The following is a 17,584-nucleotide window of genomic DNA, read 5'->3' on the forward strand; positions in this document are numbered from 1 at the left end:
TAAATGAATTTAAATAGAATAACAGATTTTGTAATTTACCATAACAGGTTAAAAGTAGGCCAAAGTCACTGTTAGTCAATATTTTTAAGGACTAGACTAATTAAGCTATGTAATGGATAAGGATCAACTTCAAGCGTAGCAGTGCCAACCTATGGATGTGTTTTCCTTGCCCTGAACAACATTTTGGTCAAAACTAAGGTAAGATTCCCTTGTATCAGCTAAAATGTCCATTTCCTTTAAATCTTAGCCTGAGGATTGGTTTATCAGCTGAGGTAACTGTGAATTTAGAATTCAAATTCTAAAACCTATGACTCACAAAAAACCTTTCCCTTGATTTCTACAAGTTCTTGTGGCTAATTTTTCCCTTTTTCCTTCAGTCTTCTGGTCTTCCTTGCATCCTTTTCTGTTGTCTTGAATCAGTGTGGACACTAGGCCCCAATCATTTCTCTTGTTCCGTCTCCTCTTATTAACAACAAAAAAAAAAAAAAAAAGAAGAAAGAAAGAAAGAAAAAGAAAGAAAAAAAAATCTTGCCCTTAATCATTTATTTAGTAAAAAGTCACATTGTGCCCATTGCCTTCCAACTGTCTCCTCACTCAACTTTCTCTTTTTCTCTTCTGGCAACACTCAAAAGACTTCCATCTTCTTGGCAATTCTTTCTACACTTAGGATCCTTCAGGGCCTTAGTTCCTACCCCAAAAACTTAACAGTTTTTACAAAAAAAAAAAAAGACTAAGACCTCATCCTTGTTTCTCATGAAAATTTTTGTGAACAACATTTCTCCACCTCAATTTTTTTTTTTTTTTTTTTTTTTTGTGAGATTTCAAGACCTTCATAGAGTGCTATACTTCATGAGAAAGAGCAATGGGCATCAACCGGCTCCAGAGTCAATATTGTATATGGGGACTTGATCTCTTTATAATTCAAAAAATGTTTAGATACAATGTTAGACCTGAAGCCTGGGGTGGTGGGGCAGGATGGGAGGGGGTATAAAGACATAAGTAGGATAGATACTGTATAAGTATTAACAAGAAGGATTTAAAGTAGTTTATAGCAAACAAAGCATCAGAGAAAGCCTAACTAGGAACTCCTGTAGAAGTTCTAGCCTCAAATGAGGAAGGGCAGGTGCCACTCATCCTCCCTGTCCACTGCACCTCAGAGGCCCCCAGCTCCTTTAAACATTCTGGATCCCTGCTGCCCTATGTCCATGCTACCCTTGTGGGTAAGGTTAATGATCAGACACGTAAGGAACACAGTTCCTGGTGGTGAAGCCGGATTCAAGATAAAGAAACTTGCTAAAGGAATAAGTTTAGTTTGAAATATGACTGGAAAAATATGAATATTATGCTTCCAGCTTTTCTAGAGTGAAGAGTTTCAAGAATCTGAAATGACAGTATCTATAGTGCCTAATTTCTTGATAATACCTGAAATACGAAATTACACAACCATTATTTCTGTCCCTTTGTTTTCCTCCCTGCCTTCTCCACAAGCATTTAGTAAAACTCAATGATCAGCACCCTGCTAGGATAGGAGGACACAGAGAGAAAGACTGCTCTTGGTTAAGAAACTCAGTATCTAAGAATGATTCACAGATGTAAATACAGATATGTAAGTAGATATAACAAAAACTGACCACTATGTACTAAAACAAAAGTGAAACAGGGTCTCATGAAAGTGTATAGTACAGGCTAGAGTAGGACGATCAGCAGATCCCTTCTGGGAGAAGGGGCATCTGAACTTGTTTTGAAGGGTACGTAGCTAGCTAGCTACTAAGGAAGGAGGGAAAGGATGTTCTGTGTGGAGGCAACACTAGAGGCAGAAGCATGGAAGAAAGCACGTGGTCTTTCTGAGGCTGTGCAAGTGAATGCGCACAGCTAGAGGAGTGTAGCTATAGTTGCGAGGAGAGATGACAGTGAGACAATAGCAGGACAGGTGAGATGTGCTGAGGATCAATGATGAAAATCCTTGCTCCCTGAGGACAGTAAGGAGGGGCAGGAGCAGAGCTGTGTGTAGTGAGGTCACTAGGGCAGCGGTCTGGATGACAGAGGTGAGACTGGAGGCTGAGCCTCATTTGGAGACAGAAAGTGATCCAAATGAGAAGGAAACCCACATTCAACTGAATTACTGTCAAGCTTACACACACATTACAAGACCTCTCATGACCGCCTCTGAGGGGACCCAGGGGAGCAAAAGAAAGGAACTGCTCCATAGCATTTCTTCAGAAGCCTCCCATCCTTTCATTTTCCAGCAGGATCACAAGGCATTCCACCAGGATTCAGATTAGCTGTGGTTCAAGTCTTCGCCTGCCTGGCCTGTTCGGGTACAGGCAAGGTCATCAGGGTGCTATGGCAGAGCCATTTCCCTATACGCAATAGTAGTGGCTTTGAAAAGATAGAAATAAAGGACTGAGAAGATTAAAGTAATAAAACAAACTGGTTGGTGGTTGGATGGGATGTCAAGAGTAATGCCCAGGTGTCTGCCTGAAGCAAATGCATAGATGACGAAACATCCATGAAGACAGATTATGTGAGTGCTATAAAATAGGATCAGTTTGGAGATGAGGAACCAGTGAGATGGTTTAATTTCAGTGTTGACATGTCAACTTAAGGTGTATTCTTGGGACACCCAGAGAGCAATAACAATAGGCAATTGGATATGTGATTTGGAAGCTCCTGAGAGGGGTCTGGTTTGGACCTGCAGGGAGTTCCGGCCTGTAGGTAGTAGTTAAAGCCACAAGAAAAATTGAGATCAAACAGGAGAGTGTATTAGTAAAATGAGAGGGCATTTACAGTATCAAAAAAACAAGTTTTTTAAGAATGAATATGTTCAAATAACAAGAAGCATACAACTAGAGTCACTATAGGCAAAGATCTTGAAGAATTCTATCTCTTTTCTTCTTTTCTGGAATAGCTTTTAACTGTTGGGAAAGATCAGATTTACAAAAGGAGATTGGTCACTATGGAAACACGCTATGCAATCAATATCAAATGGGCCATTTCAACACGAAAAGGTAATTAGTTTTTCCCTTAAGTGTACGTTTTCATGGTTTTCAATAATCATATATGCTTTTGATCAGAAAGTTCTAGTCAGTTAATGACCTGGTGAGCAAAAGCAAAAACACAAATCTCTTTTCCCCAGGTTGCTTTCTATGAGACATCCCAAACCCAGACATTCTGTGACTTCAATAACTCTCCACTTCATCAGGGTGTGCAATTCATCTAACTTCCAGACCAACCTAAAGCTAAATGAACAGTCACAAGGAAGGTAGCTTTATTTTTTCCTTCATGGCCAAAACCTTTTAGTTAAGAACATATTGATTTCATGTTAATTGTCAACTATTAGTCTAGGCCACAGTTAAAAGTCTAAAACTGTAACAGAAAAAAGGAAAACACATACATAAATTTTAAACATGTAAATTTGTACAATGTAAGTCTCTTCTTTAGTTTATTATTCTACATTTTTAAACTCAGGATACATTCTTATTTAAATAATTGTTACTTTACTAACCTTATCCAAAAAAGCTTGTATCGATGCTTCCCGGTTTGCCATATATGCAGTGTATCTATGCCTCCCAATGGAAGCAATTATCTGGGTCTCTTTCTCCAGAAGTTCACATAGAGCAGCTTTCCTTTCAGCTCCAGTGAAAGACTGGTTAATGCGTACAAATTCTTCTTGCTTCCAGACTAAAAGAATAACGTGAAAAACTCTTGAGTTTTTAAAATCCCACATCTTTTCAGAAAATTTTTTTACCTCATATCCTGACAAACAGTATTTTATTTGTATGTCAATTTAAATAAAATTATACATGAATATAAGCATCCATATTGTACACCTGACATATGAAAAAATAGGATAAAATGGAAGCTGAGAAACTTAAAGCAATAAAATTAGAGTCAAATAAAGGGAAGACGAAGGAAATCAGCCCAGATAATGTTACATTTTGCTCTCCCCAGTATTGAAAAATATACGGTTTGGGTTTGTAGCAGCCATGAACATGTACTACTCAGATCCCCCTTCAAGAATATGTGTTTTTGCCAACTAAGCCAAATAAGGCAGTCAGAGAGACAAATACCATATGATCTCACTCAGATGTGGAATTTAAGAAACAAAACAAACGAACCAAGGGGGTAAAAAAAAGAGAGAGGGGAAAACCAAGAAACAGACTCATAACTCTAGAGAACAAACTGGTGGCTACCAGAGAGGAGGTGGATGGGAAGAGGGAAACAGTTGATGGGGATTAAAGCATACACTTTGTGGGGTGCCCTGTGGGCTCATTCGGTGGAGCCTGTAACTCTTGATCTTGGAGTTGTGAGGTTGAGCGCCGCCTTGGGTATAGAGCTTACTCAGAAAAAAAAGAAAAAGGAAAAAGAAAATAAAATGATAAAAAAAAAAAAAAAGAAGAATTTCCCTCAGGAAGATAACCCCCCAAAAGAAGATACACAGAGGGTAACATGTTATTTCCTTCCCATATATATGTATATAAATATATAAATGTGGTTAATATTTCAATATATATACATTTCCCATATATTTGTGTGTGTGTGTGTATATATATATATATATATATATATATATGTTTACTATTCTGATATATGTGAAAATACCTATCACTAAATTGTTTTTTACCTTTCCAGCTAAATTCCTCCATAAGATGACTCAAATTTCTTAATCTTAAAACTAATGATTATTATTCTTTTTAAGATTTATGTATTTATTTTAGGGGCACCTGGGTGACTCAGTTGGTTGAGCAGCTGACTCTTGATTTAGGCTCAGGTCATGATCTGAGGGTCCTGGGATCAAGCCCATAAGGGTCTGTGCTCAGCCAGGAGTCAGCTTGAGATTCCCTCTCTCCCTCTGCCCCTACCCCTACTCATGTTCTCTCTCTCTCTAAAATAAATTGTTGTTTCTGGCCTTCTTGTGTTATAACCACTGCCTCTGATAATATCTAATTTTAAAGTTTTATCAAACTACTACTTCTTCCTCTCAACTTTCCATTTGAAATCATCCTGATCAGGCCAAGGACATGCCACTGATATTCTTTATAAGAATCCACTCTGTCCCTTACCAGGAATACATTATTCAGACACTGTACAGCTCTGTCTGTTGAAAAAGAAGATTTTTAAATTTAAAAGCTAAATTGTCTTCAGCAAAAGGGTTGCAAATTTAAGGCCTAAATTATGTTATGTAAGTCCAGAAAATCTATGATTGATGAGTTTATCCTTTAAGAGTAGTTCTACCTTTTGAAGGGGTGGGGGGTGGGAGGTTGGGGGCACCAGGTGGTGGGTATTGTAGAGGGCACAGATTGCATGGAGCACTGGGTTTGGTGCAAAAATAATGAATACTGTTATGCTGAAAAAATAAAAATTTAAAAAAAAAAAAAGAGTAGTTCTACCAACCAAAAGAACTTTTAAAAATTTGACAAAATCCATATATCCAAAGGCAGTATATGAATGAAGAGAAAAATTGCTTGCTTGTGGAAATAATAACTTAGAATATTTATCTCATGGGATTATATAGATGTTCCCAGAAAGCAAATAAAAATTGAATGATATAAGTAAGCCTATTTTACTTCCAGTTTTACATTAGAATCCTTTGGGGCCAATAATAAATTTAGGCCACTAGGCTATTACTTAAGCTATTCCACCAACATTGAATAGCAATATACTGCTCTCCTAAGATTAATACTTAAGTCCTGGTGCATATATATATATATATATATGTGCACTCAAATTCATTTATATTCATATATATTCAGACTTCACATTTTGCTCAAATTATTAGTATGATTTTTTAAAAGGGAACAATCCAGTGAAGCTAATTAGAAATTAAAATAACGGGCTTGCATTCCAACAAAATTCTCCATTAGATGAACAACCTCCTGTAAATTTACAGTAAGGAATGGAACATGACATCAGAGAAATAGCATGTCCCAACTACCGATAAGGAATAGAAACTCACAGGAATCAGGAGTAGATGGACAAAACTTATTTTCTTTCTGAATTCACAGTTTCCAGACCTATACAGAAAAAACATTTACGAAAACAAAAGAGATTCTGCCCCCTTTCGTAAAACATATGTTCCATGGGGATGATAATGATAAAAACAAAAACAAAATTGGAATATTGAATTAGTTTTCTAGGACTGCTATAACAAAGTATCATACACTGGGTGGCTTAAAAAACAGAAATTTATTTATGTCCTCACAGTTCTGGAAGACAGAAGTTCAAAATCAAGGTGATGGCAGGATTAGTTTCTTCTGAGGGCCTCTCTCCTGGTCTAAAGGGACACCATCCTCCAAAGTCTCTACATGATCTTTTGTGTGTGTGTGTGTGTGTTTGTGTGTGTGTCTCCTAATCCCCTCTCCTTATAAGGACATCAGTCATACTGGTTAGGGCTTATCCATGTGACCTTATTTTTTTTCCAAGTTACTTTTTCAAAGGTCCTGTCTCCAAATTCAGCTATATTTTGAGGTACTAGGGGCTAGGACTTCAACATATGAATTTTTGGAGGAACACAATTCAGTACATAACAGATGTCAATAGCCACCAATATTTTTAAAGAAGAAGATATTAAAGGAACTAGTTCAATTGAAAGAATATATTTTATCTCCTTAATTTATCTTCTTGGACAAATCATCCAATTTCCAGGTCTGAAGTTCAACTATAAAATGAAAGGACAGGACTAGTCCTAAAATCTACACACATTCTAAAATTTCTGAGATCTAAACTTGCAATTTTCAAATAAGAAATAGCAGAACATACAACCTTTTGTCCACCACTAGCAGTTTATAATCTGCTTTTTAAAATCCTCATTCACAGACTGAAAGCCTAAATGGAGAGAATCAAGAAAGATTCAGTGAACGCCCAGAGCCAGAGTACGTCAATGGACTCCAGAAGATAGAAGTCAAGATAGATTGAGATCAAGAAATAATAATTAGAGAAGGTCAGAAAATGCCATCAGCACAAGTTAAAACAAGGCAAAGGGTTAGCAGATTCAATTCAACAAATATTTACTACATAAAATGAGCAAGCGTCTTATCAGGCACCCTCCGTACAAATGTAGACAGTTAAGAAAGTGGTGTTTACAGAGAATCATGGAGAAGGAAAACGGGCTCTGAGCCTAATTCGTGCTGTCAAGAGAAGTTTCCTAAAGATAATGATCCCTATGCTGAAGTAAGAGTGACAATTCAGATCAATGAAAGGAGTCACCTTCTACATACTGCTACAAAAAAAAGAAAAAAAAAAACATAAAAATAAAATAGTGTTGCCTGGAAATGGTCTTGATTTTGACCCATTACATTTTCTTACATACTTATATTCATTTTCTTAAAATGATATATTTTGCCTTTATTACCGAGGGACATATTACCCAAAGGAAAAATAATTAGGGGCTATAATTCAAATTATGCAATTGCCACTAGGAGCCACAAGAGGGCAGCAGTTTCAAAGACAACAACAAAACAACTTCTAAATTATTGAATTTTAATTTAGAATTTCAGGGCTGGAAATAAACTAAGAAATATTTCTTTTATGTAAGAAATTTCATTTTCTCCCATACAAATCATGTGTAGACATACAAAGTATGTGTGTTCTACTTTAATACAGAAAATGGTATAAAATTATTTACCATATAACAGTAACTTATGTATGTACGTCTTTGCGCTTTTAAAGTACTTTCATGGGGCGCCTGGGTGGCTCAGTGGGTTAAGCCGCTGCCTTTGGCTCAGGTCATGATCCCAGGTCCTGGGTTCGAGCCCCACATCGGGCTTTCTGCTCAGTGGGGAGCCTGCTTCCTCCTCTCTCTCTGCCTGCCTCTCTGCCTACTTGTGATTTCTGTCAAATAAATAAATAAAATCTTTAAAAAATAAAAAAATAAAGTACTTTCATAAATGCAATATTTATTTTCACTTTATAAAGCCCTGTGCAGTAGTAAATATGCCAAAGATCATTAAGTCCTTTTTTTTTTAATGTCTTTTTTTATTTATTTAACAGACAGAGATCACAAGTAGGCGGAGAGGCAGGCAGAGAGAGGGGGAAGCAGGCTCTCTGCTCAGCAGAGAGTCCGATATGGGGCTCGATCCCAGGACCCTGAGACCATGACCTGAGCTGAAGGCAGAGGCCTAACCCACTGAGCCACCCAGGCGCCCCTTATTAAGTCCTTTTATAGATGAAGAACCTAAGGCTTAGAAGTGAGTGACTTGTCCAAGTTAATAGCCATTAAGTAGAAAAAGTAGAACCTCATTCAGCATATTTTCTGTTGTTTGCACAACTGTCAACCGAGCAAAATAACAATAAAATATCCTTTGGTTTTTTTCATATGTGAATTTGGAAAATTATTTGAATAGAGTTCTGTTATACCAGAACTTTAGTTTCATGCTTGTTAATAAGACCTTTCACAGACACTTTGCCAACAGTACTGTCTTTTAACTCTTAACACTTAGAAACAAACTTTGTTTTCATCTGAGAGAAAATGAAAATGGAAGTGAAGTTTAAAGTAAAACAGAAAGTATTTGCGGAGGTCAACAATTAGGAGAAAGGGGAGGCAGACGTAAAGCTGAAGAAGGCTGTTACCTCAAACACTGCCACATTTCTAAAGCCACTCAATTTTGCATGTTACCAAAGAGAACAATGTATTAGTATTGCTTGTTAGACCAAGTGTTTAATTGTTTCATCTTTTGGTAAATATCATGTTACCATATAGCTATTTAAATAGACCCAATATCTGACACCTAAAATTGAACATGTTCGGTTACTCAATCTAGAGATGGCTGCATTTCAACATCTTTGGGTTTCCCCTCAGGGACCCACTCATTCATTCTATTAATATTTGTTGGGCATGTGAACTAATCACAGAAAAAGAAATCATCAAAAAAAAAAAAAAAACTAAGTTATTCTCTCATGCAGATTACCATCTGGTGGTGAAAATTAATGTTAAACAAAAAGATGTGTTATTACAAACTGTGGTGGTAACATAAATGAAAAGTTTTGGGTACAGTGGGAACCGTGATGACAACAGGATATCCAGGTTCTTCCATCAGTCACAGAAGCCTCTGACAAAATTTAAGCTGAGATTGGAAGGAGGCAATGGGAAAAGGCTTCAAGAACAGTGTAGCTACTGCCCTGAGTAGGCAGTACTTGGCCAGTCAAGTAACTGAAGCTTTTAATTGTGTCAATGACTAGCACACATCTTGTGGAAGAAATAAGGCATAAGTCACTTGTATTGAGACAATACATTTATACTGATCATTAATGGATGGGAATTAAAAGGTATTGCCCATCTCCCCTCTAAAGAGCGGACTCAGAGACAGGCTGTTAAACTGAGGGATTCCAAATTGCTCGGCTCTGAGTTCACAAATTGCCAAGACCATCAGAGAATCAGATAGGACAATACTTCTCTTTTTACCTCACAGGGATGATCAAATGAGATAATACACCAAAACCACATAATTCACAGAGCAGTATACACATTTTATTTACCCATTGCTAATATAAAAGCATTCCCAATTTTATTCCTGCCTTAATTCTTGTCCCAAATGTAAAACATTATTTATCTCTTTAAATTCTCTAGTCGGAGATTCCTACGACATCATCCTGAAATAATGTTTTCTTTCTGTCTTTAGTAAACCTGTTTTTCCTACTGGTGAAAACTTATAAAACTAATATTTTATGTGAAGGCTATTTCAAACTCACGTTCCAGGGCATTATAAAGAATCTCAAAATCTTCTTTTGTTTGAGGATTATGCCTCCGGTAGTAGTCCAATTTGATCCATTCCTCTTTTTCTTGTATTTTCCTTACTTCTTCCTCTGCTTCCCACTTGAATCTTAACATTTTCTGTCTTTTCAAATTCTCTACCACAACTTTAGCATGCCATTGTCTATAGTAAGTCTGTAGCACTATTACCTATAGTTAAATTAAAAGGAAATAAAAAGTATTCATTATCAACTATATCAGACAATAACAAAAGGCAATGGTGATTATTTCTATTTCAGTGTGTAATTACTAGAGAGTACCGAGAGTCTAGGTTTGCCCTATGCCAGGTGTTCTCACACACAGTAGACATATAAGCTGTGGGTACTGCACATCAGCAACTTGGCTTTGAAATCTAGCAAATATGCCTTCCTAGGAGGCAGTTAGCACAATGATTAAGAGCACAGGCTCTGGAGTAAAATTTAGGTCTAAATCTGCCCTCCGCTACTCACTAGATTTTTAAATTTTGATTTTGCATATAAAGCCCTCAGCTTAACCCTGATATATCACAAGTCCTCAATAAATACCATTATTGTTATGAATATTAATTGTCTCTAGTTTATCTTAACTATCATTAGCTTAGGCTCATAATTAAAACAAAATTTCATTAACTAAACACAAGGCAGGTAGGTTATGTGTAGAAGCCACCAAAGGCAGGTTAGATAAAAGAAAGACTTAAGCAAACACGTGTTTGTTAAACTGTGAGAAATATAAGTATGTCTGAGGTTACAGTACAGTACTAAATCCTCAAGAAACTTGCAATGCAGCTAAGAGAGCTCATATTTGTATTTACTAAACATGTAAATAAAATGTGGAGAGGCTAGATCAAAATTGAGGACAGAGAATATGCTGACTCATCCTTTTACTATAGCCTAATCCTTGGTAATTACAGAAAATCATGTAAGCAGAAACCAATAAGGACATGGGGTCATACTAAAGGAGTCCTCCAAAGGAACAGAAACTCTGAAGAATTCCCTCAAGAAAGGAGACCGGTAGAATAAATTAAAGAATCTATGCCTAATCGTCCACAGGGAAGGTGGAAAGGCAAGTTAGAAAATACAGAAGAGTGAAAGACTACTCCAGCCCTTAACCAATCAGGCCCCTCTAAGGGATGTTCCGGCAATTGATAAGGTAACTGATTGAGAAATGCAGCAACAGAAGTATTTGCCTCTAGGCAAGAACAGTTAGTGTCCCAGAGACTGGTGACACCCAGGAATCCGAACAGAAGCTCCCTCTTCAGAACACTACCTCTCTTCCACAATCAAGGCTTGGCCATCCCCTAAAACTACCCCATAAGGCTGTAGTAAACAAATATGCTTAGCACACTGGACAATGGGGACTTCAAATACCCTGCCTACACACCGAAGAATAACCAAACATTTGGGAAGAGCCCAAAAAATATAAGGCAGCTCATTCAACAAAGAAAAGTTTACTTTTATGTGAAACAATTACTAGAACGGTGGTTCTCAAAGAGTAATGGTCAGACCAACAGTTTCATCTGGAAAACCGTTAGAAATGCAAATTATCAGGCCCCACACCAGAGCTACTGAATGAGAAATCCTGGGTAGGGCACAGATTCTGTATCTTACAAGTACTCTTGGTGTTCCTGATGCCTGCTAAAGTTTTAGAACCACTGTACTACAGTAAAACAAAACAAAACAAAAATCAAGACCAGACTAGAAAGAGTTAACATTTTCAGAGAATAAAGGGGGGGGGGCGCTAGTGAATCAATATTTAAACTTCTTTTTTTTTTTTTTTTTTTTTTTTTTATTTGACAGAGAGATCACAAGCAGGCAGAGAGGCAGGCAGAGAGAGAGGAGGAAGCAGGCTCCCCGAGAGAGCAGAGAGCCCGATGCGGGGCTCGATCCCAGGACTCCGAGATCATGACCTGAGCCGAAGGCAGCGGCTTAACCCACTGAGCCACCCAGGCGCCCCTAGTGAATCAATATTTAAAAACCAACAAAAAAATTTTATAAAATTTTTATTTTTTCTTAATTTAAATAAAAATCAATAGAATGCATTTAACTTGGGTGCTATTACACTTATTAAATAGTGACACTAAAACACAGTTGTTTAAACAATAAATACAAGTTTTTCCCTTCTTATATCATAATCCAGGGATTAGCAAGCAGCTTAGAGCTGGTAGAAAGCTCTATTATATTCAACAAATGGCTTCCTACTTTTATGACCTAGGTGGCTGGCCCATTTCTCATCATCTTCCAACCAGTAGCAAGGGAAAAAAAGACAAAAGAATGGCAACTCAGGCATGGGTTGCAATGTCACAAGCAATGTCACAAACAACAGTAATCTCAGTGCAAAAAAAAAAAAAAAAAAAAACCCACAAAAAAACAAAAACAAACCAGCCAGCAACTCAGCTGGGATTGTCTTCTGGAGCAAGCAATAGACAGGCAGACTAGCCAGAAATTAATCAGGGAGATCAGGAAAATGAGATAGCCACAGTGAGCTGTGATAACCTCCCAAATATCCCTAGTAGCATAAAGGCTGAACACATGTACAAGGATAAACACATACTCAGAGAGTGGAAAAGGTGTTCCCTGTTTCCATATCCCAGGCTGCGAGGTCTTGTGCAACAGAAACGCAAGAAAAAAACCCAGCAGAAAGTAAAAGCCAGGATATACAGAAACTGAACTTGTCTGGACTTTGAATGCATCTTTCAATATACACATGGGTCCATTAGCTAAAGTGGAAGTTTTTGTTTTTGTTTTGTTTTAAAGTGGAAGCTTTACTAGATCAAGGAATTTGAGCACAATCTCTGGTCAATCATTACCTAACCATTAGGGAATGCTAAACCAGGGGTCCTCAGGAAGGCAAACTTAGAAATAGAAAAACAACAATAACAAATTGACCAGAGACATCAATGACTTCCTACTGTGATAGAGACAGACCCTAAAGCAGGTTTTAGCAATGGCACTGTTGATACTTTGGACCAGGTAATTATCTGTTGCAGTGGGGCTAGTGTTCCTATGCTTATAGGATGTCTGGCAGCATCCTTGTTTTCTACCCATTAAAGCATGGTAGCACCCCCCACATGTCATCATATCAAAAATGTCTCTGACAATGTAAAATGTTGCTAATAAGCACATGAAAAGATATTCAATATCATTAGCCATCAGGGTATGCAAATCAAAACCACAATGAGATATCCCTTCAGACTTACTAGGACATCTGTAATGAAAAATATAGACAGTAACAAGTGTCGATGAGGATGTGAAGATATGTGAAGATATTGGAATCCTTGTCCACTGCTGGTGGGACATAAAATGGTGCAGCTGCTTTGAAAAACAGTCTGGCAATTCCTCAAAAAGGTTAGACATATACTTACCAAATGATCCAGCAATTACACTCCTGGACATACACCCAAGAGCAATGAAAATATATGTCCACATAAAAATTCGTACACAAATGTTTATGGCAGCTTTATTCCTAAGAGCCAATAAGTGGAAACAGCTCAAATGTCCATCAACCGATAAATAAACAAAATTCAGTATATACATTGGCATGGATACAATAGGTATATCCAGTTGAGTATATACAATGGGATATTATTCTGTAATATAAAAGAATGAAGTATTGGTACATGTCACAACATGGAAGAGCCTTGAAAACATTATGCTATGTTTTTAAAAAGCCAATCACAAAAGATTACATATTGTATGATTCCATGTATATGAAATATCCAGAATAGGTAAACCAACAGAGGCAGAAAGTAGATTAGTGGTTTCCTAAGGCAGAAAACATTGGAGGGAAATAGGGACTGACTGCTATTGGGTCAGGATTTTTTTTTCTGGGATGATGAGAACATTCTAAATATTGTATAACTCTGTCTGTAATAAAAATCATTGAATTGTATACTTTTTAAAAAGTACATATTATCTTGAAAAAAGGGTTTTAAATGGGAAAAAAACCGAAAGAATTAATATGGTTCATTGGAAAATACCTATTTAACATAAAAGACAGCAAAGGAAGAAGAGAGGACAAGAGAGACATCTGACATACAGTAAACAAATAACAAATGGCTGATATAATCCAACCTTAACAATAATTACATTAAATACAAATGTATTAAATATTCAATCACAAGGTAGAGATTATCAGACTAGATAAAAAGACAAAATCAAATTATATTGTCTACAGAGAAATATTCTAGATTAAGACTCAAATAGGTTGAAAGTAAAAGGACAGAAAAAGATAGACCATGCAAACAATAACATAAAAGAGTTGGAGTGGCTATGTTAATATCAGAGAAAACAGACTTTGGTGTCCTTTTGGTTTCAATTACTCTGGAAAGCCCCCTAGGTGATTCTACTGTCCCAATGATTAAGGCCAAGGTATAGAGAAGACAAAGCTAACAATGCCCAAAGGTAACACACAAACCCTTAGGAATCCCTAAGAGAAAGGGAAGGAAGGATTAGGGGCATTTAGGATTATGGTTCCTTCTACTGGGGGGAGACTGGAGATAAAAACTGCTTTTAATACCAGTGAAACAGAACTCACACTAATAAAGATTCTCTCCTTGACCAAACTCTAATCAGACCCCTCTGAGCAGTTTTTTAATTAGGCCTCAACTTTTGGGCTTCTGTGATCATGTCTGAATTGTTCAATTTTAGCAAAAGCCTGCTCAGTCAGTTTAACCAGGATCCCATCCTCAATATTTAATGAGGCTCTTATAATATAAAAGAAAATTTGATCTTATAATATACTTATAATATATGGCTCCAGACAATGCCTAATCAACTCTGGTCTGCCTTCAGTAAAAAATCCTGTTTAGGATGGTTTAGCCAGAATCTCCCCTTACCTCTGATGTTTTCTTAGTAATTTTCCATCCACCGACCTCTACCCTACTCCTTGGCTATAAATTTCCACTTTTCCTTGTATTTAGAGTTGAGCCCAGACTCTTTTCCTCGACCAAAAAACCCCATTGTAGTAGCCCCTCCTAAAAGTCTGCCTTACCATCTTCAGTATGTGTTACGAGTAATTTTTTCTTTAACAGCACCCATGTGGGTTGTTTTGTAAGCTAGTGTGGCTTAAGGAAACACACAAAGATGCACACAGAGCAACTGGCTCATTTCTTTCATTCTTAGTAATAGTATTCACTCATAATAAGAGTTATCTTACCGACTGTAGTCTTTGAGCATGGTATTCTGCTGCTGAAAAATAATTTCCTGGTGTAACCAGTTTATCAGTCATGTTTGATACATACACACCAATTTTAGTCATCTGCGTGGATGTTGTATTTGTAGTCTGTTGGAGCTTTTTTCTCTGAAGAACTGTCTAAAATCAAAACATAAAAATGTAAATATCTACTATGTACACATCTAAGTGAGTAAAGAGGACATTTTTCTGTGTTGAGTTAATTTTCTGTTATTATTTGAATTACTGTATAATTCCTTGGAAGATTTTAACTTAATTTTTTTAGGTTTTTATTTAAATTCCAGTTAGTTAACATACAGTGTAATATTAGCTTCAGATGTACAACAGAGTGACTGAACTCTTCATGCATCACAACAAGTGCACTCCCTAATCCCCATCACCTATCTACCCATCCCCTCACCTCCTCCCCTCTGGTAACCATCAGTTTGTTCTCCATAGTTTAGAGTCTGTTTTTTGGTTTGCCTCTCTCTCTCTTTTTTCCCCTTTGCTTGCTTTGTTTCTTAAATTTCACATATGAATGAAATCAGACAGTATTTGTCTTTCTCTGACTTATTTCGCTTAGCATAATACTCTTTAGCTCCATCCACATCATGACAAATGAGGCAATTTTTAATTTTAGAGAGGTACACAGAACATCTGTTCATTCTGCAGTTTCAAAAACCTACACAGAAAAATAAAAATATTACCTGGGTATCCCTAGAAAATACATTGTCTTTTTTGGGAATCTTTTTAGGTACAGTTTGCGTTCCAGCATTGTGATATTCTATTCCTGTTATTTTATGTCTGAATCCACCAAGAAACGGTTTGTGAAAGTCAGATTTTATAATCTCAACAGCTACCTCCTGGTACTCAGTAATGCCTAAGGGGGTAAAACCAAGACTGAATGAAAGTTCACCTACAAAGGGACTCTAAAATACTTTATCTAAAAGACATGAAGTAACTAACCAGTTTGTACTCTGACAGTTACGATTTGAGAGGCATCATTTAATCCTTGTATTCTTTTGATTGGAAATAGATCTGGATCTGTAGAAAAAATTTCCACTTGTACAATATCCTGTGGCTTAACTCCATGTTGCAGTAGAGTCTCATTATTTTTAAGAATCATTCCTAAAAATGACATGAAATTAGAAGTGCTATGACAAAGAAATAACCATATATACTCATTGTAAGGGGATGGAAAACATCAAAGATGATTGTATGAACACATATAGTTCAATTACTGAATAGAATATTGATGATGTCTACCCCTTGCTGTAATGTTAGTACAGAAAGTGCCACAATGGGAAAAGTTAAGATGCAAGAATTCAGCACTACAAGTAAAGCTACAACTCTCATAGGATTTCTCATCAGAAATACAAATATAGAATAACCATGCAACTCTATAACTATTTAAAAATAAAAACATATTCTATGAGCAAAATCATGTTCTAAACATTGAGTCTCTAAAAAATCACAATGTGTTATATGTGAACATGGACATATCTAGATCAGGAAAAATTTGATTATTTTCATACCTATTCCTCTCTCCAGTGCAGAAAAGCATATACTCAGAGTTCCATCCTTCCCTTTCTGCTTCTATAATAAGGAACTCATATAAATAAATTCATGAAAAAGTGGAATTAAGGCTTAGGTTTGTGCTGGAAAAAAGTGTACATCACTTTATTTTTATGTTATTTTATATCTTTTTTAGTTCTATCTCCCTTCATTGGTATATCCTGTAAATTTACTCAAATTTTACTTCTCTATTTCAAGGAATACAAAACTATATATAATGTTATTGGCTGCTGTTTTGATAGAATCTCTATCACTCTTCCGATGCATGGTCTTCCTAAATTATAGGTAGGAACTCGAACATACCAAAGATTTTGTGACACTCATTCTTAGAAATATATCAGATACCACCAGTCCATTTTCGCTATGTTTAAGAAAGCACAAAGACCCGAAATTCTTAACTCAAAAAAGTAACCTGAATATTATATGGACTATGTGAAAGGTTGCCCCAGAATATATCCATGTCCTAATCCCCAGAACCTATGAATGCTAACTTATATAGCAAAGATGTCTGTAAATTTTATTAAGTTAAAAAGTTTGAGATGAGAGATTATCCTGGAATATCTATGTAGGTCCTAAATGTAATCACGAATGCCCTGAGAGAGGAAGAAAGGGAGATTTGACTACAGAGGAGAAGATGATAAAACAAAAGCAGAGATTTGAAGAGGCTCTACTGCATGCTTTAAAGAGGGAGGAAGGGGCCATGAGCGTATGAATACGGTGTACAACTCTAGAAGCTGGAAAAGACAAGGAAGCAGATTCTTCCCAAAACTTCTAGAGGGAAAACAGCCCTGCTCACATGTTGGATTCATCTGACTGAAACTGACCTATGACTTCTGACATCCAGGACTGTAAGAGAAATCATGTGTTAAGTTATTAAGCTTGTGGTTAATCATTACAACACCCATAGGAAAACAATATAGATTCCCAGAGCCCTCGTCATTCCTCTAGTTTGTGTAGGAGGCTTAATCCCACCAAATTTGAACTCCAATTCTAGTACTAGAAAAAAGCACCTATGTTAGAGAGCAGCTGACATAGAATCAAGCTCTTTTATTATCACGGCTTACATAAGCCTTTTACTCAGTGGTGATGACTGGCACCTACACATAAAGGTTG

At 36.7% G+C, this 17,584-nt stretch overlaps 1 protein-coding gene across 1 annotated transcript in view; it reads right to left on the bottom strand.

Annotated features, from left to right (window-relative positions):
* IQUB (IQ motif and ubiquitin domain containing) overlaps nt 1–17,584 on the bottom strand; it is a 51,535-nt gene that overhangs the window by 23,571 nt on the left and 10,380 nt on the right. The window contains exons 4-8 of the mRNA XM_047695148.1: nt 15,863–16,024; nt 15,604–15,776; nt 14,882–15,037; nt 9,688–9,898; nt 3,506–3,681 (exon numbers count right to left, since the gene is read on the bottom strand). Coding sequence (XP_047551104.1) covers nt 3,506–3,681; nt 9,688–9,898; nt 14,882–15,037; nt 15,604–15,776; nt 15,863–16,024 — 878 coding nt within the window. The remainder of the gene's footprint in view (nt 1–3,505; nt 3,682–9,687; nt 9,899–14,881; nt 15,038–15,603; nt 15,777–15,862; nt 16,025–17,584) is intronic.

Source organism: Lutra lutra, chromosome 11 (assembly GCF_902655055.1).
Source record: "Lutra lutra chromosome 11, mLutLut1.2, whole genome shotgun sequence".
Taxonomy (NCBI): Eukaryota; Metazoa; Chordata; class Mammalia; order Carnivora; family Mustelidae; genus Lutra; species Lutra lutra.